The following is a 27,244-nucleotide window of genomic DNA, read 5'->3' as shown; positions in this document are numbered from 1 at the left end:
TGTCCGTGTTGACTGGAGAAAAAAAGCAGCTGGTAATATCAACAGACATGTAATAGAAAGTTAACCAGAAGTGTATTCTAGCTATAAGCTGATACCTTGTCCACCAGCAGAGCCCTAAGTCCAAACATTTCCACTGCTTCCGAAACAATTAGATAATTGAAGACCAATTATCAAATACTGACCTTTGAGTGACCTTCACAACATAATCCAAATCATCATTAAGTAGATGAGTGGCCCCACTTGGCCTCAAATATTTTGTGTTCTTTCATTGCACTCAGTAACATGCATTTTGCATTGGAAAATCACTTAGAACCATCCTGATTTTGGGGATCAAGCTTTAGGCTGAAGATCAGAGAAGCAAAGCAGCCAGCCACTAGCTCTTTCCTCTACCTCGGGCTGAAATAGCAATCCTGTCTCCACCAAGCCTCAGACTGCAATCCCAGACTGCTGCCTCTCCTCAACATGGCTGGAGACAGATTGTCCTACAAGACCCTTAAGTTCTTCCTTTTATACCCCCTTAGTGCTGGGATTAAAGGCATGCGATCCCAAGTGCTGAGACCACCTTTGGGTGAGCTGTTTCTAGTTAGTGGATCAATTTAGTGTAACTTAGTGTGGCCTTGAACTAAAAGAGATTCATCTGCTTGTCTCTTGAGTCCTGGGACTAAAGGTGTGTAACACTACTACCTACCTTCTATAGCTAACTAGTATGGCTGCTTGGGGTTGTTGGTGGTGGTTCTTTTTGTGTGTGGGAGTGAGCTTGGCTTGCTATTGGACTCAGACAGATTTTTTTAATACATATATGTAAAAATAAAGTGACAAGACTGTATCCCAGAGGAAGTCTCCTAGCCCACCAGAGTCCAGGCCAGCATCCTGAACCCCAAGTTCTAGAAGCCCTGGCAAAGTGAGGAGCTGGAAAACTGTAAGAGGGAGAAGGAGAAGGCAAACAAAGGCATCAGTCTCCTACCCCACTACTAAACAGACTGCTCCAGCAGATGCCACACACCCAACAGCACACATAAATTGAACTCTGGGTTTTTAGCCGGGAGGACTCAGTTTTCTTTAAGGGGCTGACCACTGGGAATTTGGCCATGCTCCAGCTCCTCCTCCTGATTTCCTCCTTTTTTTTTTTTTTTCCTTAGGGGCAGTCACAAAGGTTGGGGCGCATATCTGGGAGGACAGGGAAGTTAGTGTGCTCGAGAGCATTATGTGACCTTCCCAAAGAATCAATAAAAATATTGTGTTGGAAAAAAATGACAAATTTAACCCTAGAGAGAGTGGCACTATTAGGGGGTGTGGCCTTATTAAAGTAGGTGTGATCTTATTGGAGGAGTTGTGTCACTGTGAAGGCGGGCTTTGAGGTCTCGTTTATGCTGGAGCCATGTCTGGTGAGACAGTCCACTTCCTGTAGCAGCTCCTTCTGCAGCACTATGTCTGCCTGTACACCGCCATGCTCCCACCATGATGATAATGTAAGCTGTCACCTCAATTAAATATTTTCTTTGTAAGAGTTACCATAGTCATGGTGTCTCTTCACAGCCTAACTAAGAGTGAATATACCCATATTCTACATCATAAATTATTATTAAAGTTTACATAACATAAAGAAACATGATAGATAGAGAGATAGATAGATATTACTTTTGAAAATATCTCTTTTCATTGATGGAAATTTTAGAAATAATGTCAATATTTTTTAAAAAGTGAAACGAAACAAAATACTGGGCTGTTTTGGCTAATATAAGGTAGACTAAAGGGGCCTCTCCTTCCTGCACCGGACAATGTGCCCACTGAGTACTACAGAGGCACAAGCTAAAGCTCATATCACTTCATATCACTCTCCTATGAATCCTTCCTCCCTGCATTAGCTGTTCAGATTCCCTAGCACATGATGCTGATGACACCCAGTGGCAAACCAGAGAAAGCAGCCCATAAATAAACAGCGTTTAATCCAGACACAATTAACATTTGACATCAAATATTATTTTCAATCTCTGCAAAGTGCTATCCTTTCCTTGGGCTGGTACTGTACCATCAAAAATGCTATTAATGAACTGGACCCTGTCACTGGCTTCCTTACCATGCCTTTGTAGCAAAAAAGTATTGTTGGTTTGAAATATGTAACTGTAGTTGAGATTTTTCAATTCACCCATGTGCAAGGTATTTATATACTGATTTCCACCTATATGACCATACTAAAAACTCCTATGGAAGTATTCTCTGTTATCTATAACAACTCCCTGAATAATTTATTTAGTCTGCTTATATCAAGAGATGTCTTTTTCTTATTAATTACTGCAATGACCACAAGCTTTCACAAGTCTCCAAGTTCGTACAAGAGGAAGCCATCCATAGTTAGGTAGTTCAGAAACCAAGTAAAATCCCTGGTGATACATGAATTCGTCTTCATATTCATTGTAAACAGGGTAAGCATGCACAGCAGGCATCTATTCCAGTGCCACATACTCAGGAACTTCTGAGACAGAAAGAAGTGTGCAGATACAATCAATTCCAAAGCAATGGCATTGAATTTCTCTTCCAAATGTGATTTTCCCACCAATACACACCAAAAACACATGATGTGTTCTTGACACAAGAACAAACATTTGCTGACATTGAACTGACTGAATCAGAGTCCAATTCTATGAGCAAACTCAATAATATATCTTTACTCCATGGTCCTTTGTAATTATATGTCATGTCTTGCATTAATAGATTATTGTTAGATAACCCCCAAATCCAAATTCAGAAGCAATGCATCAACAAATTGCATGCCATCTTTTTTAATTATCTTTAAATGATTCCTGTATTACTGTACTGTCTGGTTTTGTGTGTCAACTCGACACAAACTATAGTCATCAGAGAGGAAGGAGCCACAGTTGAGGAAATGCCTCCATGAGATCCAGCTGAAAGGCATTATTTTTTTAGTAGTAATCAATGGAGGAGGGCCCAGCCATTGTGGGTGGTTCCACTCCAGGGATGGTGGTCCTGAGTTCTCTAAGAAGGTGGGTGAGCAAGCAAGAGGAAACAATTGGAAGAAAAGAAGAGTAAACGCCAGAGTAAGAATACATTCAACAACTGAAAGAACAATATGGTAGCACCAGAACCCAGTGATCTTACAACAGCAAAACCTGAACATTCTGATGCAGCTGAAAGACAAGAAAATGAATTTAAAATTGCCTTATGAAGATGATAGGGGTTCTTAAAAAGGAAATGAAAAATTCCCTTAAAGAAGTCCAGGAAAAGACAAAAAAAAATGGGAAGAAATCAATAAATCCCTTAAAGAAAGCCAAGAATAAAATAGTCAAATAGGGGAAGGAAATGGTTCAAGACTTGAAAACTGAAATAAAAACAATAAATAAAACACAAACAAAGGGAATTTTGTAAATAAAAAAATCTGGGAAAGTGAACAGAAACTACAGATGCAAGCATCACCGACAGAATACAAGACTTGGAATCGAGAACCTCAAGCATTGAAGACACAATAGAGGAAAGATTTAGCAGTCAATTTAAATCCAATAAATTCCTAACACAAAACACCCAGGATATCTGAGACACCGTGAAAAGACCAAATCTAAAAATAATAGGGATAGAAGAAGGAGAAGAATCCCAGCTCAAATGCACAGAAAACATATTTAACAAAATCATAGAAGAAAATTTTCCCAACCTAAAGAAGGGCATGCTTATAAAAGTCCAAGCAGTTTACAGAACACCAAATAGGCTTGACCAAAAATAAAAGTAGCTTCACCACATAATAATCAAAACACTAAACATACAGAATAAAGAAAGAATACTAAGAGCTGCAAAGTAAAAAGGCCAAGTAGCGTAGAAAGACAGACCTATGAGAATTATAATTGACATCTCAATGGAGACTCTAAAAGCCAGAAGGTCCTGGACAGATGTTTTACAGACATTCAGGGACCCTGGGTGTCAGCCCAGACTACTCTACCCAACAAAACTTTCAATCAACAAGGATGGAGAAAACAAGATATTTCATGGCAAGGTCAGATTTAAACAATACTTATCCACAAATCCAGCACTACAGAAAGTATTAGAAGGAAAACTCCAACCCAAGGAATTTAGTTACATCCACAAAAACACAGGCATTAGATAAACTCACAACAGCAAATCCCAAATAAGGGAAACACACATACTACCATTGCCACCACACACACACAAAAAAAAAAAAAAATCAGGAATTAACAATCACTGGTCAATAACATCTCTTAATATCAATGGACTCAATTCACCAATAAAAAAGACACAGGTATAGCATGAAAAATACAAGACCTAGAGATAGGCATTGGGGCTCAAGCTTCAAGCTGAAGATCAGAGAAATAAAGCAGCCAAGTCAGTAGAACTTACCCTTACCCAGCTGAAATGGCAATCCTGTCTCCAGGAATCCTCAGAGGCAAAGGGCTCCCAGCTCCTGATTCCTCCCCTTTTTATTCCTTTCTCCAAGCAACCCTATCACTGCTGTCTCCACCTCCCTAGTGCTGGGATTAAAAGTGTGTGATCCCAGGTGCTGAAATCACCTTTGTGTAGGATGTTTCTTTTAAGACTATTTCAATTTTGTGTAGTCACTGTGGCCTTGAGCTAACAGAAATCCATCTACCTCTTAATCCTGAGTCCTGAGATTAAAGGGAGTACCACCACTGCCTGATCTCTATAGCTCATAGCAGACTTTGCCTTATGAATCCTCAGGCAAACTTTAATAAATCATAAATAATGTATCACCAAAGTTCCCTTTTTTGTCTAATACAAAAAGAAGGCTACAACTAACATAAGAAAACTATGTACAGAGAGCTGGTGGCAGTGATTGTGGTGTTGATCGGCTGAGAGCAAATTAAAAATGGGTGATGCTGAGAAAGGCAAGAAGATTTTTGTTCAGAAGTGTGCCCAGTGCCACACCGTGGAAAAGGGACCAAATCTCCTTGGTCTGTTTGAGAGGAAGACAGGTCAAGCTGCTGGACTCTCATACACAGATGCCAACAAGAACAAAGTTATCACCTGGGGAGAGGATACCCTGATGAAGTATTTGGAGAATCCCAAAAAGTACATCCCTGGAACAAAATTGATCTTCACTGGAATTAAGAAGAAGGGAGAGAGGGTGGACCTAATAGCTTATCTTAAAAAGGCTACTAATGAGTAACCCCACTGCCTTATTTATTACAAACAAATGTCTCATGACTTTTAATGTGTACTATAACTTAATTCATACCCCAAATCATGAATGGCTAATGATGTTTTTGTTGGGCAGTCCTGATTTAAGTAAAACTGACCTGTAGTAAAATGGGTATGATCTTTTTTAAAATAACAATTCCAGTTGCATAAATATTATCATTGCTCTCCCTCTCAAGATAGGGTTGGACTTAATTATTAAAGTTATACTTTCCACAAAGATGGAGGTGTCATTTCAAACCTATTATTGAATGGCTTTATACTTAAATTTATATATCCGGGCAGCTGAGCATGTTTAAACATTGGGGAAATTCTGTTACTGTCTCAGAAATGAGAAGACTCGCCTGTGTTTCAGTTTGTATTCACTGGTCTGTTACAGGTGATAGCTAAACATCAGGAAGTAACTGTCTATTCCTTACTTGATGTCATTTTAATTAAAATTCCCTAAGTCAAAGGATGCTGCTGCTTTCTACCACTGAAAGGCACTTACTGTGGTCTATATATAATATCAAATAAAGAGTATTTAGCATTAAAAAAAGAAAGAAAACTATATACAGTAAGTATATGCAATATATACAGGCAATAAGTTCAACAACAATGTCTAGTCCATTTGCATTTGACAAATTCAAAGAAAATACTTCATTATCTAATTTATCTTGGTGAGTCCAAAGTCTTGTATCTAATTTATTTTCTATTCTAATTTTAGTTATCAAATTATCTTTTAATGTCTCTCAACCTTTTACACTTTATATATCTTTAGTGAATGTCTTTTATGGTAAACAATGAAAAATGTAACTGTATTATCTAGTGTTCAACTCCCTCAGAGACCCAAGAAGGAATATATAGTAACTGAGTAAACAATGACAAGTATCCATAACCCAGTGAGTGACCAGCTTTTGGGAGTGTGGGTGTTGTATTACTTCTGGCTGCCTGGGGGCAATCTTTAGGGGATCCTGAAAAGAAAAATTTGGGTTAACTGTCAAACTGTATCATTTTTGTCCAGTCTAAGCATAATGGGAAAGTGCAGGGCTTGTCTCATGTCATGGCTAGAGTAGTCTGTGAGGCTGGATCATCTCAACTTGTCACCTCAAAATTGTTCTGAGCAGTTTGTAGTCCAAAGATGGTCTTTAGTTGGTGTTTTTCAGCTTAATCGTGTTGTCATAGTCCTGGTAAAATTGTCATTATGGAGCCCCATCCTCCTTTTGGAGACTTCAAATGTCGTTGTTAGGCATGGTCATGGTCCACTACAGAAAACTGGTAGGGACTCATATCTGAAATCACAGACAGGAAGGTAGAGACAACCTTTTTCTAGAATTAGTTAGTACCCTATATCATGACAAAAACATTAAAATGCATATGTATTAATCTTATAAATTTTTATATAAACATATTTATGCTTAAAGAAAAGCTATTAAAAGTCAATATGAAACCAAAGGATTAAGAGATTAGTGGCAGTATAATAGTCCTTCAATATTTATTTTTCTTCTATTCTGCATCAGGTGGTTCTTCTGACATGAGACAGAGATTTTTTTTTTTTTTTTTTAATGAGCATGCTTGGGTTTAGAGAAGGAGAAAGCCACACTCCAACTCCAAAGCCAGCTTTAATCTTTAATTGGACTGGGACTACAAAAGAACCATTTGGGGCTGGTGAGGAGTCTCAGAGGTTAAAAGGACTGACTGCTCTTCCAGAGGTCCTGAGTTCAATTCCCAACAACCACATGGTGACTCATAACCATCTATAATGAGATCTGGTGCCCTCTTCTGGCCTACAGGGGCACATGCAGACAGAACACTGGATACATAATTTTAAAAAAACAAACCATTTGCATTATATGTCTGTAGAGAAAAGCAGAAATAAACATTTGTGAAGATTTATGGACATTTATCCTGTGGAAATATGATATACCGATAGGTCAATTTACTCCTTTCCTTGAGACAGTTTTTCTAGATTATTTGTCCCTTTTCTTCAATTGGCCATTGGTCTACAGATTCCTTAGCTGGATATTCTCTTGAAAAGACAAAAATAAAACCCTTCCCCAACACTAAATTTTGGGAAGGTTCTCCTTTGGCAACTTATATCTGATCAAATGAAAAACATGTGTTAGTTTTATAGACTAGTTTTTTATTAAATGGCCATGCTGCTTGATGAACTATCATCTCTTCTAATTTAGAGGTGTCTTATTCATATCAAATCTTTATCATTTTAATGGTATCCATAGCTTTTCTTCACCTGTGGAAATAAAAAGCAAAACCACTTCCCAAATGTAACACATGCCTGGTTTCCATTCAGAGGTCAACGCATCTTTGAAGTATATCGGCTGATTTAATTCCATAGTTTTTTCTACTATCCAATGTCTCTCTGCAGCTGTTGCTGCTTTCTCATTCAAAAAATTCAAAGTTAATAAAGCACTATGCATTCTATTTTAGGGTTTCTTTATTATCCCTTTCTGTTTATTTAGCATATCCTTTAAAGTTCAATTTTATCTTTCTATAACCACCTGCCCTGTAAGATTGTGTGATACACCTATAATATGCTTTATATTATAAACTAATTTTCTTAGAGATATATGCTGGAGCATTGTCTGTCTTTATTTGTGCAGGTGTAATTACCAAATCAACCTTTTCTGATCGCAAACCAGTTGCCCATTAAAAACCTGAATAGGTATCAATGGTGTGGTATACATATTTTAATTTTCCAAATTCTACAGAATGAAACATAGATTTAACTCCTTTGAGTACCCTTTGGATTACTTCCTGCAGGTAGTGGAGTTTGATAATATAAAGAACAAATAGGTCATTCCTTATAATTTCCTTGGCTTGTTGCCATGTGATAAAAAAATATTTTTCAAACCTTTGCTATTGGCATGCTATTTTTTATAAAATTCCAAGACCTTTAGCACATTTCCTATAAATTGTTGATCAATTTCATCATTACCTTGTGCTAGAGGGCCTGGCAAAACCATATTAGATCAGAAGTGAAATATATATATATATATTCATTCCTATTCCTGATTGTGTCGTGTCTTATAACTGAATAAATAATAAATTTAATTCTGTATCATCTTGAATAAATTCAGCAATTTCAATATGTAAAACAATACTTCCTGCATATTGTGAATCAGTAACTATGTGTAGAGTTTCTTTATGAGCCATTAACATGAGAACAGCACATAATTCTGACTTTTGGACAGAATTATAAGGACTTAGATCCAGTTTACTTAAATTTCTTGATTTATTTGCATCAGTATAAAATGTAGGGGCTCTAGTTATTGGTATTTCCCTTATAATGCAAGGAAGGATCCAGTAAGTTCTCTTTGTCAGTTGAACTCTCTTCCTTTTGGGTTAATTGTTGTTAACCTCTCCCAAAAAATTATTGCAATGTCCTTGCCAGGGTTCACTTGTCTACCCATAATTTGTCAATTTCATCATTAGTAGAAAGTACTACAATTTCTGCTGGACCTATTCCTGCTAATTTACAAAGTCTCAATTCCTTTTAGAGTCAACTCAGATTAAAAACAAAGGTTTTTAATATTTTTACCTGGTTTATGTGATAAAAAGATCCATTCTATGATAACATCTTCCCTTTGCATTAAAATTCCTGTAGGGATGCTTAGAGGGCAACATGACTAGAATGCAGTTAAGCTTTGGATCCACAAAATGCACATGTGCAATCTGTAATTCCTCTTCCACCAAAGCCAATTCTCTCTCAGCTCAGGTGTTGATTCCCTGGGAGTATTCAAGTCTTTATTATCATGTAAGATTTTATTTAAATGAATCAGTTGATCAGGTTTTATACCAATAATATTCTGTAGATGGGTAATGTCTGCTAGAAATCTTTGGAAATCATTAGAATCTGCAATCAATCTCACCTAATTTGTACCATTTGGCATCTAATTTTTTGAAAACCTATTTTATAACCCAGTAATTAACAGAATTTCCTCATTGTATTTTTTCTGGAGCAATTTGTAATCCCCAACAAGGAAAATTTTTCTTTATTTCTTCAAACATTCTTTCTAAATTATCTATATTGATTCAGATAATAAAAGGTCATCCATGTTGTGGTAAATTAGAGATAAGGAAACTGCTTACATATTATTTCCAACAGCTGCCTTACAAAATATTGGCATACGGTGGGGCTGTCTAACATTCCCTGTGGGAGAACCTTCCATTGATATCTCTTAACAGGCTGAGAATTATAAACAGGCCCTGTGAAGGCAAATTTTCTGTCTTTTTCTTGAAAAGATATAGTGAAGAAACAACCTTTTAATCAATAACTATGAGAGGCCATCCTTTAGGCAATAGAGAAGGCAAATGAACTGTCCAGACTGTAGGGAACCAATTGGCAGAACCAACTTATTAACAGCTCTTAAATCATTATCCATTTTCCATATTTTCTTTTAATAACAAATACAGGAGAATTACAAGGGCTGGTTGATTCCTCAATATGCTGAGCATTTTGCTCCTGTACCAGCTTCCCTAAAGCCTTCAGTTTCTCTGTTGTTAAAGGCCATCATGCAACCGATACAGGTTTGTCTGTCAGTCATTTTAAAGGTAGGGCTGTTGGTATCTTTCGAAGATTAGCCGTTGTTGTGTCCTGTTCTTGCACTACCTGAATGGTCAGTAATTGTTCTTTATAACTTCTTATAAATTTTCCAGAATCATATGATAATTTATGTTTTGTTTCTAAGATTGGGAGAACGTTTATCTTGAGTATTTCATTGTTGTAATTAAACATGTCTCCACAAATTCATTGCAATATTAGCAACATATGCCTTTAATATCCCATCTCATGCTCTGTTGTAACTGATATAAAATTCCAATCCCTAAAAGTTGAATTTACCTCCTGATGAGGCCAATTTGGATGCCAAGATTTTTGTCATATAATTTTATTTCTGCACCTGTGTCTACCATACCTTCAATGATAGCATCATTTATTCACACTTTTAATTTCAGTCTCTGCTCATTTAGAGTTTTTTAATAATTTAATTTAAATTAAAAACAATATTATTTTACATACCTATCCCAGTTCCCTCTCCCTTCTGTCCTCCCATGCCCCCCACCAACCCCCATCCCACCCCCCATCTACTTCCCAGGGGAATCATCAAAGTCTGTCACATCATCTTGGGCAGGACCTAGGCCCTCCCTTGTGTATCTAGGCTGAGAGAGCATCCTTCCATAGGGATTAAGATCCCAAAGTTTGACAGTATACTCACTTTATTTTTCATGACTTTTTTGTTCTCTCTTTTATAGCTCTTTTATCATCCAGAGCAGTATGATTTCTTAAAGTAAGCATTAGGATCTTCAATTGTTCTGGGAAGGTGTTTCCTCCAGGGTGGCAGGAAAAGACTGAACTGAATGTGGCATAGGGCCTTTTGAGAGGCCCTTCAAGGCATTTCTGGAATGCAAATATTACCCTGATAATCTCTTCTTGACCTACATCCCTTTGTCCAGTGCCTGTCTTTGCCACACTTTCTGCATAGTCCAGAAGGGAGGGGTGTTCTGTTTGGATTATATTTATAAAAACAATTGTCATCCCTTTTCAGGTGACCTTGTCTTCCACAATTAAAATATTTGACATTTGATTTTTCTTTAAAACTCTTAAAATCACATCTTCTATCCATGTGTCATCATCATGGTTATGAGTTTTAATGTTAATTATATCTCAGATCCAATCTTCCAGATGTTCTGACCTTACATTTAAAGGCCCAATTATCCTTTTACATTGGGGATTAGCATTTTCAAAATACATAGTTTCAATTATAATTTTTCTAGCTTCTGGATCTGATATTCTACTTACTGCTGATGATAGTCTTTGTAAGAAATCTGTGAATCCTTTCTTTGGGCCCTGGGTAGCTTTTGTAAATGATTTAATTTTCTTTCCTGCTTCTCCAGTTCTTTCCCAAGCATTCAAAGCTGCTGCACAGCATAAACCCAAGAGGTGACCATCATATAAACATTACCTTTCTAAAGTAGCATAATCTCCTTCTCCAAGAATTTGATCTTGGGAACTATCCATACCTCTTACTTTAGCCTTTTGTTCAATATTCTTAGCCTTTTCTCTGAACCCAGAAACCCATTGTAATTGTGCTCCAGGATCTAGGACAGCTTTAATCAAATCTATTCGATCTATAGGGATAACTCTATTTCAAACTGATTATGTGTTTATCTTCTGCTTCACAAATGGTGAATGCATGTCATACAGCTTCCTTGAATTTTCCTAAATCTAACATTGTCAGAGGCTTTTAAGAACCTCTTATAATAACTTTCATTTGGCACTTCCTATAAGATTACTGGATACATTAAAGTAGGTTTTCTTAAGACCTTAGAGTGTTCCTTTTTAACCTGAAAATGCAATAGTGAACTTGTCTCCCCATGTAATTCCTCAGTCTGGGTTTGACTATCTCCATAATCTGCTTTAATACATTTTTCTAAGGCCTGCAACTTAGCACTCATACCAACCAACTTTTCTAGACTCAAAGCAAGAATTATCAAACTCACAACAAAGATTATCAAAATGATAGTTGACAATATGTCAGTCCTGCTTGATTATTTGTTCCATTTTTAATTCATCCATTATTTAATCACACAGAGACCTAATTCTATCCATTCTAATAGTGTTTTCCAATTTTTAGTGTGATTTAGATTTAAAAAAAAACTCTTTTAACTAATTCCTTCCTTTAATAATTCCCAATAGACTTACCAAATCTGCCTAAAATGTCAGTGAACTGTGAGGCTTAGCACATCTGAATCAGGAAACTAGCTTGTGGCCAGAGTATTAGCCAGAGGAGATGGGCTCTAGGAAAAGCCTGAAAGCCTCCCAAGTGTGGGTGACAGCTGAAGACTATTTAGAAAAGCTACAACCAAAACATCCCACACGTGCTCAAAGATTTGAGAAGAAAACCTAGCTGGTTGGACAGAGACTCAGGCAGGAGGGACTCAAGCAGGAGAGCCAGCAGCAGCTCAGGCTGGGGCCTGGGCTGGTAGCCTCAAAGAGGCTTTTTAATGAATTCATAGGTCTGCATTGGGCACCAGTATGTAACATGATTAATAAAAGTCCTGAAGACTGATATTGGGGTTAACCTTGAAGCAAAAGATCAGAAAAGTAAATCATCCAAACTGGTAGACCTTACCTTTACCCAGCTGAAATGGCAATCCTGTCTTCACGAATCCTCAGAGGCCAAAGGCTCTCAGATCCTTTCTCCCCCTCCTCATATTCCTTTCTCCCCATAGCCATAACAATCCTGTATCTATGTCCTAAATTCTGGGATTAAAGTTGTGAGATTCTAGGTGCTGAAATTACCTTTGTGTGAGTTGTTTCTTTTAGGACTGGATCAATTTGTGAAGTCAGTGTGGCCTTGAACTAACACAGATCTGTCTACCTCTTAATCCTGAGCCCTAGGATTACAGGTGTGTGCCACCACTACTCAGTTTCTGTAGCTAATTTATATGGCTGCTGGGATTAAAGGTGTGCATCACCACTGCCTGACCTCTATAGCTTGTGGCTGGCTTTTCTTTCTGTACCCTCAGGCAAGCTTTAATAAATCACAAACAATATATCATCACACATAATGCTACATGCCAATAATTCTAGCATTTGGGAGGTAGAGACATGAGGATTGCTATAAATTCAAGGAGACAACCTAGAATACAGAGCAGACCCTTTCTCTGTAGCCCCTATGAAATAAGTTAGAAGAAATGCATTTGAAGCAATTAATTATTCCTTTCACTTCTTTTGACTACAATTTCTTCTAGCACTTGTCAGTGGCAGTGAACTGGAGTTAATCCCAACGTCTGTAAAATTACACATTAATTTTAAACAAATTTATCAAGATAAATTCACATTCCATTCAACTCACCCTCTGAAAGTATATATTTCATTGGTTTTTAGTGAAGGCGGAGTCATGCACGATCACTAGCAAACAATTCCAGAACATTTCATTATCTTGAAGGACACCATGAAGTCATTAACAGTCACTCCCCAGTCTCCTTCCAGATTCTCCCACCCCAAGCAACCACTGTTGTACCTGTGCTCTCCCTCCCTCTCCAAAGACTCTAATTCTTCAAGGCCATATAAACAAGATACAATGCATAGTGTCTGTAGCTGCCTCCTTCAGCTTTCATAATGTGCTCAAGCTCCAGCATAGCAAGGGAAATGTCAATGCTTTGTTTTTTTTATGAGCAGGTAAAACTCTGTTGTAGACATTGCACATTTTGTTTATCCACCAGAAGATGAATGGTGGACTTGTTTCTATCTGTTGCTCTAATAAGTGATGCTGCTGCATATATGGTTCTTCTTGTGGAAATGGGTTTTTGTTTATTTGGGTTACGTGGCCAGGAATGGAATAGTTGGGTGATAGAGTGAGGAACTGCTTTTTTTTTTTTTAAGTGGTAGGACTCTTTTCCTACTTCTGAGTCACATTCATCTACACCCTCAGCAATGGTTGTGATAATCTCCTAGTATATATAAAATGCTACCGCATCATGGTTTTGCTTTGCATGCCTTTAATGCTTCCTACCTCCCCCTTGTGCTTATTTGTCATTTGAATATCTTCTTAGGGGAAATGACTCTTCTGAGTCCTTGTCCGCTGTACATGGGCTCTTTTATAATTTATACATGCTGTTTATATTTTCCAGGTACAGGTTTCCTATGACATACATAAGTTGCTAATATTTCATCTACTCTATGATTTATATTTTCACATCATCCAACACATATAAGGTTTTATCTTTGGGGGATATTTCAGTTTTGTTACTTGTGCATTTTGTGACATATGTACAAAAAATGTTGCCTGACCCAAGATCTTACAGGTTTGCCCTTATCTTTCTTCAGGTATCTATACTTTTCACTGTATTTCTATACTATGAACAACTTTGTCATCCACTTTTGTACACTACAGTACATAAGAGTCTATAGTCATTTTTGGAATAGCTAGGATTGATTATTTAGCATTTAAACATGAAAACAATTGGGGGGCTGGTAAAATGTTTAAAACACAGACACAGTTGGGACAGGAATGATCCCAGCCCAATTCCTGAGGTGGGGTGAAGGAGTTGAGCCCAGCGTCTAGTCCAGGCTTCTCCTTCAAGCTGAGACAGTCTCAAGAGAGGAAGGCCTCAGCCTCACTTCTGTGAGCAGACAGCATTGGCTGATCACAAAGAAAGAGCTGCATTGACCTGGGGATTGGTTCCTGAAGGGTCCCTGGGTCTTCTGTAGATGGCTTCCATTCTGCATAAAACAATACTGGTCCTGGGTGTCAGTCTGAAGCCAAAGGGCCAACACTCAACAATGGCCATCTTTCTTATGGTAACACTGTTTCTCTTTTATTCAATAGCCAGAAAGCAAAAATCCAGAGAAGTCATTAGAAAACGATCCTCCCTCCTGCTGTACCTTGGAAATGTCTGCCAGGGCAGAAGAGAAGACCTGAGCTTACTACATTCTTAGTGTCTCTCCTGTAGTTGGAGAACAGCCAGAGAAGAAGCTGCTGTTGCTGGCCAGAGCTCGTTTCTTCTTCTTCCCTGTGGCCTTGATTTCCTGGGATTCTGTTGCTCTGTGTTTAATGTCTGGGAGCTCTGAGGAAACTTCAAGAGCAGTCTTCCTTAACAGAACCTGATCCATATCACACATCTCTTTCAGGATCTTGGTATTGGGAGTGGCACAGACAGGCTTGAAGAAGTTCTGTCCTGGGGTCACCTCTGTAGGATCCTCCAGTTTGAAGGAGCCTTCAGAATCCTGGTTCCACTCAACAGTACCCAAGCTACCTTGTTCTTGCTGGCGATTCCGGCACTTTGTGCGGTCACAGCCACAGGCCACAGTGCAGTCCACCCCTTGTTTCCTGCACCCACAGTGTTTGTCCTTACACCAGCCCCTGCAGGAACACCCTTGGATGGTCTTCCTGGGCACTTTAGCCAGTTTCCTTGGTTTCCACTCCTCATCATCTGCATCACTATCTTCAGACTCATTTGCAGAATTCTCTGAGTGATACTCCACATCCTCAATGTCCATGCTCTGATCCAGAAACTTGTCTCTAACACGGGGTGGTTTGGGCAGAGGTGGGATGTATTCAAAGGAAGAATCTGGAGATTGAAGGCCATCCCTGTGAAGATGAAGTTTCTGGCCATTGGCTCCTTGAAGGAGGGTCAGTTTCTGTGTGATGGTTTCATTCTCTTGGAGAAGCTGCTGGTTTTGCTCACACACTTCTTGCATCCTCCTAAACTGTTCATCCTGATACTGCAATGTGCCCAGCAGCTGCTGTTCCTTTCCACAGATCGACACCTCTGGTGGCTCCTCTGCTGTTTGCCTTTGCTGCAGCTGACTGAGAAGGTAGAGCACCTTCTCTTGGTGCTTTTGCTCCACCTTGAGCAACTCAGCTTTCAACTCTGTCTCTACCACAACAAGATGACTCTGCTCCTCAAACAGCATCATCTGCATTTTGGAACAGCTGGCCTGACTCTGTTTCAGGTTGCTTTCAAGCTCACTGACACATAGTTTAGTTGAGACCAGCTCTCCAACCAAATATTTTAGGGCACATTTGGCCTCCAGAACGGTAGTGATATTCTCCCAGTGTTGCTTTGACCTGTCTTCGCTTTCTGCATCCAGGAGCTTTTGCTGTAGGTCTGCAATCTGAGCGCTCCTGAGTTCCATTTCAGACTCTAAGCTTTCTATCTGCTTTGTAATAGAATTCTCTGGCTCTGGAACATGACCACACACTTCATCACTAGCAGATTCTCTCCTCTGGAGCTTAGGGGGTGGCTTCTTGCCATGTTCCTTGTTTTCTTTAAGTTGAGCCACATCCATGGCCAGGATCTTTCGCTCTTCCAGGAGGTCATTCAGATGGCGTTTGACTTCCTCAGTGCTGATCATAACTTCAACTTTATTTCTAAGCCAGCTCTTCACTCGTGCTTCTGTGCCTTCTATTCCACGGCTCTGAGTTTCTTTCCGCTTTTCTGTGGCTTCCCGTTGCTTTTGGAGGGCATCCCTGAGACGCTTGTTGGCAGCTGCTACCTCTTCAGTTTTACGCCTGAGCACACTGGACTGTTTCTGGAAGTCTCTTTCCAGTTTAAGCAGCTCGTATCGCCTTTTCCGGTCTCGTTCTTTTAACTGGATCACTTCTTTGTCCTTTTGCTGCTTCCACTGTCTAGACTTCTCAGCATCTTCCTTCATCCGACGCATTAACTGTACTCGCTGGGTTTTCATCGTCTGTATCTCCAGAGTCAGTTTGGAGACAGTACTCTCTGTGGACTCTTTCAGCTTCAGAAGCTTGGACTGTTCATTTAGTTTCTTCTTCAGATCAGCTATTTGAGCCTCCAACTCTTGGAGACATTTGCGACGGTGCTCGCTCAACTTGGCTTGGTTGGCATCCTTCTTGGCCTTCTGAAGTTCCAGAAGCAATTGTTCCTTGTCCTTCTGCAGACTGTTAACTTCTGACTTTAGACTTCTGATGTTAGCCTCATATTGGCATTGAATGGGCTGTAGCTGGCCACCACTGAAAGTTATCTTCCTAGCTAGGGCCTCTTTCAGTGCAAGGGCTTCATTCAACTCAGTGAGTTCCTTAGCCATCTTTGCTTGACGCAGAGCATGCTGTGCGGTGAAAGCATCACAAGACCTACTAGTCTCCGGACTGAGGACCACTTGAGTGTCTACTTCCATTGCTGATTCAGTGGCTGCAGCTAAGAAAGCAAAGGTTTCATCTGATAGATGAATAATCACTTGTTGCAGACTACGAATTATCTCTACATCTTCTATTAGTTCCTGATCTTCCAAAGTCTCCATTAGCCTTTGAAGATCCAGTTTGCAGCCTTCATGATGCCTGAGCTCTTGCAGCTTGGTGTTAATTTTTTCATTTGCTTGTTCTGTTGTAAGGATCCTTTCCAACATCTGGGCTGTCTGACCAGCTGCCTCGCTCAGAGCATGGGTTAATTTTTCATTCTCTTCTACCAGGGACTGATTCTTCTCCATCAGAGATTGGAGAGTCTCAGATGGTTCTAGACTTGTGGATCCCGGCAGGCTACCTCCACGGGTCTGTAGCAACAAGACCTGAAGATGTTTAACCTGGTGCTTCAGATGATTAAGTTCAGCTGTCTGGGGATCAGTATTAATAACAGGTTTGTTCTTGATTTTTCTGGCTCTGTCAGCATAGCGTAAGGTATTTAATGTTTCCTCTAAACTGGAGTCAGCAGGACTCACACAGGCGATCATAAGTGTGTGGCTGTTGCCTCCCAGAGAATCTTGAAGCAGGCGAGTTAACCTGGAATCTCTGTAGGGCACAAAGCCACCCTTTTTGCCATCCCCAAGAGCACTGATTACATTTCCCAAGCATAGGAGTCCTTGGTTAATATGAATACCTTCTTTCAGGCGGTCGCCTTCGGCCTTGGTTTTCTTCTGTCTTTCTGATCCAGCAAGATCTACAAGACACAGCTTGGCGTGAAAGCTGCTGTCCTTGTCAGTTTTCTTCCTTTGCCTTATGGAAATCGTGAAGATGGCATGGGACCGGGAAGACTGTGAATTCATAGCTGTGGCAGCTACAGTCCTAGAGTTGTTTCCCTGCTCCAGACAGGAAACCATGTCAGAGGCAGCTGAAACCGTCCTCTCAATGAGTCCCACAATCTTTATTCCTTCCTTGGGATCCTCCCTTATATGTATTTGAGAAGCTTTCTCATAAGGTGAGCATAGAAGATCCAGAATTTCTTCATTGTAAATCTCCAAGTAAGACACGCTCAGTGTAAACTCAGAGTCTCTCTCTTCTTCAATTTCTTTGAAAAGAAGTTGTATCACCCTAGGAATGACCCCGATGGTCTGTTCATTGCCTTGATCTGCACTATACGCACCTCCCATAGAGTAGGTTTTTCCAGAGCCAGTCTGTCCATAAGCCAGGACAGTGGCATTGTAACCTTTAAATACACCTTTAATGAGTGGTGCTACTGCTGTGTTGAAGACCTCCTCCTGTTCAGTGGAGGGGTCAAACACATAATCGTAGGTAAAGGATTTATCGGTACCAATCACCACCTGAGGCTTCCCAGGCACGAAGGACAGGCACATCTGACAGCCCTCGCCAATCTCCTTAGGGACCAGAGGGCGGCAACGCAAAGCCACTCTCACAGGGATTCCCTTCACCTCTTCCTTCATGATCCTAGTCCACCGTCTGCTCAAGCCAATCGCCCTTCCCTTTGTCTCCTGGCCCCTCCCAACTGGAGTTTTAACTGCTGTTTCCTGACCGCCTCAGAAGCGCCAGCCAATCAGAGAGCAGGCAGCCAGTGGGCGGAGGCCGAGACTGCCACAGATGCTGTTTTGCGTGCACTCCAGCACCTTGCATTGATTGTTTTTTTTCTTTCTTCCTTTTTTCTTTCTTTCTTTCTTTCTTTCTTTCTTTCTTTCTTTCTTTCTCTCTTACTTTCTTTCTTTCTTTCCTCCTTCCTTCCTTCCTTCCTCCCTCCCTCCCTTCCTTCCTTCCTTTCTTTTTCTGTTTCTTTCCTGCTGGAATTATTTTAGTACTGTGTTGAAATCTATAGCAGTGCTTGGATCTGTGTTCCTAACCTTTATGTTAATACCATGTTGTCTTGATAGCGTGGCATTGTGATAAATTTTGAAGAAGTCTCAATTTACTTTTCTTCAGTTGACTGCTTTTATCCTAGTCTGAGACACTTCGGTTTCCTTAGTTTTAGGATAACCTTACCAGTGACTACATAATAGCCTGCTGAGATTGTGTTCAATATGTAAATAAATTTTGTTAACATTGTCATTTTACTAATGTAGAGTTTCCAAGTGATGACTGTGAGATCTCTCCATTTATTTAGGTCTTCTTTGACTTCTGCCAACAATGTCATGAGGTCATCAAGAGTTACCTTTCATGTTTGTTCTTTGAAACCCACTCCCAACATTTCATTTTTTGTATACTTTTATTTTACAATTTTACTAAAAAAATATTGTTCTACAGGATACCTATTAGTCACCTAAATTTAGAAAGATAGTTTTGCCAGATATACCATTTCTTGATGGCCTAATTTTCTTTCAGAATTTGGAACATTCTAAAATCACTTGGATTCGTTACTCCAAGTCTTATTACTAAGTATGTGGTGTCTTCAGAAACAGGGACTTACCTTCAAATTCTGAGAGACAACCAAAGGCAACTGTAATAGCCTATATTGTTTTGAGAGTTGGTTGGACTCCCCTGACCGAAAAACTCAAGAGGAAGTTTCTCATGACTGGCTCTGAACTTATTGTTAGTCTATGGCTTGTGTGGGAAACTTGAGCACCCAAAATAGAGTAACTTCATTTATCCTATGTGTATGTGCATGTTGTGTACACATATACTTCTGTATATGATATGTAATTCAGGCAGATGTAAAATAATATGATTCCCTATGGCTATCCCAAACACCCTCCGTGTTATACCTCCTCCTTCCTTCTCCTCTGCATTGCCTTCTCTCTACGCTCTCCAGTAAGGCGCCATTTCATTGTATTTTCCTTTTTAAATGTATTTCATTCATTTATTTGCTTATTTTTTACAGACATTATCTCACTATGTAGCCCTGGCTGACCTGGAGTTTACAGAGATCTGCCTCCATCTGCCCTCTGAGGGCTAGAATTGACAGCAAAATCCACCACACCCAGCTAAATAATTTTAGTTTATAGAAATCAATGACAAAAATGCAGCCAGGTTACAGAAAAAAAACATATAAATAAAAATGAGAAGCAATCAAAAACCCAGGGAATACTTTCATCCAGTCTTGTTTAAGATTTTATGCTTTCTAGAATTTATTTCCTTTCTCTGAAGACTGGCTTTCTAAAGCTAATTTAGTAGTTTTGAATTTTTATATATATTTTCCTGGAGGCCAGCCAATTCTAGATTCTCAGGAGACCATCATCAGTTTGCTCATTGTTGGTCAGACATTCACTTGCGTGCCAATAAAATATGCAGGCAAAGGAACACTGGGAGAACGGTATATGACATGCACATACCGGCCTTTCTAGTTATGGGGTAATAGCATGCCCTACTGAATGAAGATGGGTGGGGAGAGGAAGAGTGACAGATAAGGAAAGGTCAACATAAAGACAGAAGCTGTAGCTGTGAGAGATGACATGAACCATACCATCTCTACCGTTTGTTCGTCTTCTAAAACTTGACTGTGCGTAACGTGCATAGAGGAGCTGAGGTCACATCCCCAGGAGCCATGTAAGCTCCTCTTTGTTGTGTGCACATGTAATCCAGTGTTCCTATGGAGAGATGGAGGCAGAGCCATGAGAATCCCGAGATGTCTCTGCCCTACAAAATATCAAAACAGATACCCTGCTTCAAACAAGATAGAAATCAAAGATTGAAATCCAAGGTTGACCACATACAGCCATATTATGTGCAAGCCTCCAAGCCTGAACTAATGGAGATGTTTTGGGTTTTTTTTTTTTGGGGGGGTGGAAGGCTAAAACTGTATGACATTTTTATTTTAGGCTATAAAACAAAAGCAAACAAACAAGAGAAAAACTCAAAATAGGTTCAAATGATGTAATATCATCCTTTCCAGGAAAGCAGAAGGTAGGCCCTGCCACAAAGAAAAGATATTTAATTAATGGAGGTTAATTTTCAAAGTACATTTAAATACTATCAGATTAACTTCTTCTGGAAAAAAAAAACCCTAGGGTTTGTTCATCTTACTACTATAACTAATAACCATGAGTTGACTTCTGTTATAATTATATCATCTGAAATAGAAGACTCCCTTAATCTCAGTTACTAGGTTTGATCTTACTGGAAATTCTTAACCACAGTTTTCCTTTCTCCGACGTGTCAGCCCTGCGTCCCCTAGCATAATGGAAGCATTAGCAGCTGACTTCAACCAGCTGAAAACAATTTTGGTTCTTGAGGAAAGAAACAGCTACAGCAAACAATCGGTTCAAAAGCAGATTTCCATACTTATGTTCCAATAGGTACATGAAGAAACATTCCGGAAGAACCAAATTGCAGCGTCAGTGACATGCACTAAAGAGAGCTCTGCATCCAACAGGCCTGACAGAGCTAGAGTTAGGATGCTAGGCAGAACAGATTGGCCTTTCCAATAGTAATTTCCTCTCCTTTAAAGACTTACTGAGTCTACCAAGGAAACACAAAACATAAAGCTGTGAGTAAATGTCGCATTTAGGCTATTACAGGGTAGGCTGTCCTCAAGGCCACAGACACCCTGCTTCTTCACCTTCTTCATAATCACCATCCTCACCCTCAATAGCCTCTCCAATAAAGTAAAACGCTGATCTTGGGATTATCTGCTCCCGGAAAAAGTGACCAGTTTCAAAGTCTGTAGCCAGTACGGCTTCGGCATCATCTCCAGATCTCCAATCTCAGGAACTTCAGGAGGGGCAAAAACATTAAAGAAAGGATCACTGGAAACTGATTTAGTCACAGTACAAGGAACTGTCCCACATCCCATGTGTTTCTGCCTCATTTTGATGGTTTTCCAAGTAACATTCATTCTTTTTTTCCAATCTATCTGGCAACCTGCACAACCCATAATTTCTGCTCCGTCAAAAGAAAAGGGAACAGAATCATCTGACCTCATCCTGTACGTCTTTGTTAACACTCCCTTAGTGAAATATCCATTGGTGAAATTCTAAGATAAAACACATAGGCTGGCCAGCATCTCAGAACTTCCCTTTAATATCTTTCAAGTGCTTCAGAATAGGTTCATCGTGTTCCTGAACCCTATCACTGAGCAAATCAACATTCTTAAAAACTGTCAACCAAAACACATGGATCCCTTAGGGTCTTCTTTTTCTTCATCCGTTTTCTCGTCTTCAGCCTTGGACTTTTCTTTCAGTTCCTCCGAAATTTCTTCCTCCTCATCTTGTTTCCATTCACATTATTCTTCTGTAGGTTCGTAAATTGCATTAATGATCTCAAACCGCTTATCAAATAAAGGCTGGTAGAGAACAGCATACTTCCTTTCAAGACCATGAACTTCCTTGTAGAACTTGGCTTCTACCTATGCACATTTAACTTGAAGGTTTTTGAGGGCGTTCACCTGTCTTTTGATTACTTCAGGCAGGCTTTCAATGTATCCTGTTGGTGTGGCTACCAGAGCATCCAGTCTTTCCTGAAGGGCTTAGAAGGATCCCAGGGGTTTGCATCATCTCAACAGTCAGCTGACGCGCTTTGACTTTTGTTTCTTCACCCACTTCTTCTTCTTCTTCTTCTTCTTCTTCTTCTTCTTCTTCTTCTTCTTCTTCTTCTTCTTCTTCTTCTTCTTCTTCAACGTCATCCAAATCTTGATTAAGTTCAGACTGTTCTTTGTTGTCAATGTCTGCCACCTTGTTAAGAACTCCAAATACTGTTCCAAGAGGCTGGGACATGGCAGTGACTCAGGCGCAGGGGGGAAGGGGCAGGAGGCGGCACCGCGAGCAGCTGGAGCTAAAAGAGGCTAATAAAGATTTTTTTAATGTTTTGTTTTTTTTTTTCAAAACGCTCATCTTAAAATTTAGACTCTTTAAATTGTACTTCCATTAGTGTAAAGTGAAATATTATTACCATAGGCACAATTTTGACAATTAATTCTTCGGTTGTGTATCTATAGCTTCGGCCATTCTCACAGGGGTTAAGATGAAATCTGAAAGTAGATTTAATTTGTATTTCGCTGATACATAAGTATTTTGAACATTTTTAAGTTTTTTTCAGCTATTCGTGTTTCATTGAGAACTCAGTTTTTCAATTGATATGATAGACCAGTTATACTTAACACATTATTTGGTTATATTAAATCTACCATCTTGCAAATGGAATTAAGTTTTACTTAGCTGTTAGTTACCTTTGGGTTTACTATTTCCTCTTTTTCTGTCTTCGTTTTATGTTAATTACTTTTGTGATTCCATTTTACTTCTACTATAGGAACATTATTTATGTCTTAATTTTTTTTAGTGTTTAACTGTACAGTTTAACTAATTGCCATCAACTCTTTTTTTGTTTGTTTGTTTTTCAAGACAGGGTTTCTCTGCAGCTTTGGAGCCTGTCCTGGAACTCTGTAGATCAGGGCCTACTTCTGTCTCCCAAGGGCTGGAATTAAAGGCGTGTGCCACCGCTTGGCTCTCACAAATCCTAAGAAGTTTCCATGTCATTATTTGGAAGCTGTTGGTAGGAAAAAAGCCCAACTAGAGGTAACACAGGCTTGTAGAATATATTTAGAGGCAATCCTTCTGCCTCATTTATGGAGACTAGTTTGATAAGAAATGCTACTAATTCTCCCTTATATTTGGTCAAATTCAGCATTGCCACCCTTTTTTAAACAGGTATTTTAAAATAATATTATACTGTTTCACAGAGAGTTATGGTTTTCTTTTTCCTCACTGTAGTTGTAGGGAAGAAATCACGATCTAAATTTACTAACATCAAGATACATTGCTGTTGTAGTAAAATCATTTCATGATTATTTTCCATTATTTTATCAGAAAAAAAAAATGTTTGCAGGAAAATGTGTGAAATTTGACACATAGATGTAGTCAAAATTATTGTAAAAGGAAAAGGTGTCATTTTTGGTAGTGTTCACATAACTTCCAATTTTACCAATACAACATATAAAAAGTTGTTTATCTTTTATTTTTAGACACTGAAGCTATAGAAGAATGGATAATAAAGGTCACAATGCATGAAGGATTAAATACTTATAATCCTGAAAGGACCATATTGAATCTTGTCTGAGGTAAATATCAGTGTATAAACTAGAATGGAATTCACATAGTGTTTGAACAAATATTGATGACTACCAAACAATGCCAAATCCCAGATGGCCAGGACAACAGTCTGATGGAGCAGTCTGGTGTACATATATATTCATATTATATAATATATGGGTAATTTTCTTTGTATTTCAAAACAGAATTTCTCTTTGTAACAACTCTGGCTATCTTGAAACTCTCTTTGTAAACCAGGCTGTCCTCAAACTCATAGAGATCTTCCTGACTCAGCCTCCCAAGGGCATGGATTAAAGGCATGTGCCACCATGCCCAGCTTAATAGATGTCTTCCCAGAGGATTAAAAATATAAGAATTGTATTTACCTACGTCATCTGTGGGGTCTTCTGAACAGCGGCTGTATAAAGTTACTTTTTACCTCTTGATCTGAAGCTTAACTACAGTCTTTTCTTAAAATGACATGTCTGTTCTCAAGTACAATTCTAGTAGGTGGTTTCTTCATTTGGTTTGTTTGTTTTGGGGAGGTTGGTTTTTTTCTTTTGTTTTGTTTCAGTGATAAGGGTTGAACCTAGACCTATGAAAAGTGTCTCTTCACAGCAATAGAAACCCTAAAGCAACCCTTTTAATGCAGTATTGTTGGTAGTAAGAAAAAAAACTGGTTATAACTTAACTATCTCTAAATAAGGAGAGAAACAAAAGCATACAGATACATTCGTTAAAATGAAAAAATGGATACATATCATAGAGACCTGAACTCACAGAAATTGAGTATTTAAAAAAAAAAAAAAAAAACAAGTTGCAAAATGTAGTAGGACAGGGTCTAGGAGGCTCTACTTCTTCTGGAGCAAGCACGTAAAGCAGTATCAGTTCCTGGAAGTCTGAGATAGGAGGAGTGTGGTGATATATTATTTATGATTTATTAAAGCTTGCCTGAGAGTACAGAAAGCAAAGCTAGCCACAAGCCAGGCAATGGTGATACACACCTTTAATCCCAGCAGCCAAACTAGCTAACCATAGAGGCAGGTGGCAGTAGCACATACCTTTAATCCCAGGACTCAAGAGATGAGCAGATGGATCTCTGTTAGTTCAAAGTCACACTGGGATACATGAAATTGATCCAGTCCTAAAGAGACACATCTCACACAAAGGTGATCTCAGCACTTGGGATCACATGCCTTTAATCCAGCACTAAGGAGGTATAAAGGGAAAAAAGGAGGTATAAAAGCAAAGTATCTTATCCTGATTCTTATTAAACCTCAATACTTACTCTGTTTTTTGGGTTTGTTTTTTTTGTTTGTTTGTTTTTTTTTTTTTTTTTTGTTAACTGGTTGCTTGCTCTCCCTCTTGACCATTGGTTGACTTTATTTAATCCTATTTATACTATTCAAACAGAATGCTCTTGGATTTAATGTGTGTGCTAGGGCTGAGCCACACCACAACTAGAAACAGTTTTTTTCCAGTAAATAATGCAGTCTCTGGGTTCACAGTGTGACCAAATACCCTGCAAAAATCTTTCTTGGTAAAATGTCCCTTTGTGTCTCTCAATGGTTGGATGGTCTGATTTTCATTATTGAATGCTTGGCATTCTTCACATATTCCAGAAAATCTTTTATCAAATATATGATTTTACAAACATAATGCCCCAGTATGTAGCATATCCTCTTATACTGGTAACAGGATATTTCAAGGAGGAAATCTTTAATTCATATAATGTACAGCTCATTAATTCTTTTGTTTATTTGTACTGTTAGTGTCAAGTTCAAAAGTGCTAGAAATAAGTGCATTTGATGTTATTCCTCTCCTAGTTTACCTTGAAAGCCTAAATACTTATCACTAGATCAAATATTTTACTTATGTTATTGTTCTCACTGTGGATTTTTAGAGGAACTAATGCTAGGCTGGAGAGATAGCTCAGAGGTTAAGAGCACTATCTATTTTCACAGAGGCCCCAAGTTCAATTTCTAGTGCCCACGTGGCAGCTCACAGCTGTTTGTTACTACAGTTGCAGGAGATCTGAAGCATTCTTCTGGCCTCTAAAGGCACTGCATGCAGGTGGGCTACAGACATAGATGTAAGCAAAACACCCATACACATAAAATAAACACATTTTTAAAAAAGGAACTAGTGCTGGCGTGGGCATTTCCTAGCATTCACATTTTCCTGAGTTTAATCTGTACTGCCTCAAGGGATAGGTGAGAGGCTATATCATTCTCTTTTGCTTCTGGAATCAATCTTTCTATCTGTCTGTCTGTCTGTTATTTTCCTTTCATCTATCTATCCATCTATCCATCTATCTGTGATCTCTGTCTGTCTGGGTTTTTTTTTTTTTTTTTTTTTTTTTTTTTTTTTTTTTTTTTTTTTTTTTTTAGATAGTATCTTACTATGCAGACCCAGCTGACCAGCTGACCTGGAACTTGCTATGTCAACTAGTAAGGCCTTGAACTGACATAGATCTTCATGCCTCAGTTTCCCAAGCATGGGATCAGAGCCATGCAGCATACCTGGGATTTCTGAGGGCCAAGAGGAAGACTGTACTTTTTTTCTTTTTAAAAAATGATTATTTTTATTTTGCATGTGTGTGTGGCTATATACAAGTACCACCAAACAATAGATATCCAGCTCCCACTTACTCAGTCCTGCAAAAATATATTTCTACCCTCTTTGAAAGTAGACTCCCTTGGTGTGGTGGCACACACCTTTAATCCTCTCACTCCAGAGACAGCGGCAGGTGGATCTCTAGAGTTTGAGGCCAGCCTAGCCTACAGAGTTAAGTTCAATGTACAGCCAGGGCTACTTAGAGAAACCCTGTCTCAAAAAACCAAAAACAATAGACTCAATTATCCAGATCACACTCTGCTTCCTATTGTCTTGTATGTTACCTCCGACATCAGTGCTCTGGAACAGGCATTTTAATTTACTTTGGACTCTATGGGTCAGGAATGGGAAAGGCTTAGCTGGGAAGTCCCTGGCTGAGGCCTCTCCTGCAATTACAATGATATGCCAGCTGCACGGCTCTTTAATGAAAGGCACATGTCGACAACTGTTGATAGCTGTCATCTGGAGCTCAGCAGGGCTCTCTACACCTGTGCAGCCACAGGTGGCCTTTCTGGCAGGGCACTTGTTAAACCCTTTCATGGTGGCTGGTTTCCCCGCAGAAAGCATTCTAACTGCAGCTGGCTGAAGCTTCTTGCCTGCTCTGTCCTAGTCTCTGATGTCAACAGCATCAATCCTGATTCACTCTGTTGACCACAAACAAGTTGTGGGGGATCTGCCCAGGTTTGAGGAGGGAGGTGGTGGCGGTGCTGCCCTTGTTTGTTTTTATGTGTTTGGTGGTCTGGGGCGGGGCGGGGGGGGGGGGTGCTAGGTTTTGGAAAGTTCAAGGCCTGCCTGGGCTACAGG

General features: G+C 39.3%; 2 protein-coding genes and 2 pseudogenes across 2 annotated transcripts; 1 reads left to right on the top strand and 3 right to left on the bottom strand.

Moving 5' to 3' along the window:
- Positions 1-1,816: 1,816 nt before the first annotated feature.
- LOC127231014 (protein disulfide-isomerase TMX3-like) lies at positions 1,817-2,753 on the bottom strand (annotated as a pseudogene).
- A 2,075-nt stretch (positions 2,754-4,828) lies between these two features.
- On the top strand, positions 4,829-5,317 carry LOC127231040 (cytochrome c, somatic-like). The gene has a single exon (XM_051196411.1). The coding sequence runs from the start codon at positions 4,850-4,852 to the stop codon at positions 5,147-5,149; it is 300 nt and encodes a 99-aa protein (XP_051052368.1). The 5' UTR covers positions 4,829-4,849; the 3' UTR covers positions 5,150-5,317.
- A 9,291-nt stretch (positions 5,318-14,608) lies between these two features.
- LOC127231013 (chromosome-associated kinesin KIF4A-like) lies at positions 14,609-18,330 on the bottom strand. The gene has a single exon (XM_051196391.1). The coding sequence runs from the start codon at positions 18,299-18,301 to the stop codon at positions 14,609-14,611; it is 3,693 nt and encodes a 1,230-aa protein (XP_051052348.1). The 5' UTR covers positions 18,302-18,330.
- A 3,001-nt stretch (positions 18,331-21,331) lies between these two features.
- Positions 21,332-27,007, bottom strand: LOC127231012 (nucleosome assembly protein 1-like 1; annotated as a pseudogene).
- Between the last annotated feature and the right edge of the window lie 237 nt (positions 27,008-27,244).

Source organism: Phodopus roborovskii, unplaced genomic scaffold (genome assembly GCF_943737965.1).
Source record: "Phodopus roborovskii unplaced genomic scaffold, PHOROB, whole genome shotgun sequence".
Lineage (NCBI taxonomy): Eukaryota > Metazoa > Chordata > Mammalia > Rodentia > Cricetidae > Phodopus > Phodopus roborovskii.
The sequence above is the reverse complement of the archived record's forward strand: the minus strand, read 5'-3'. Positions and strand labels throughout refer to the sequence as shown.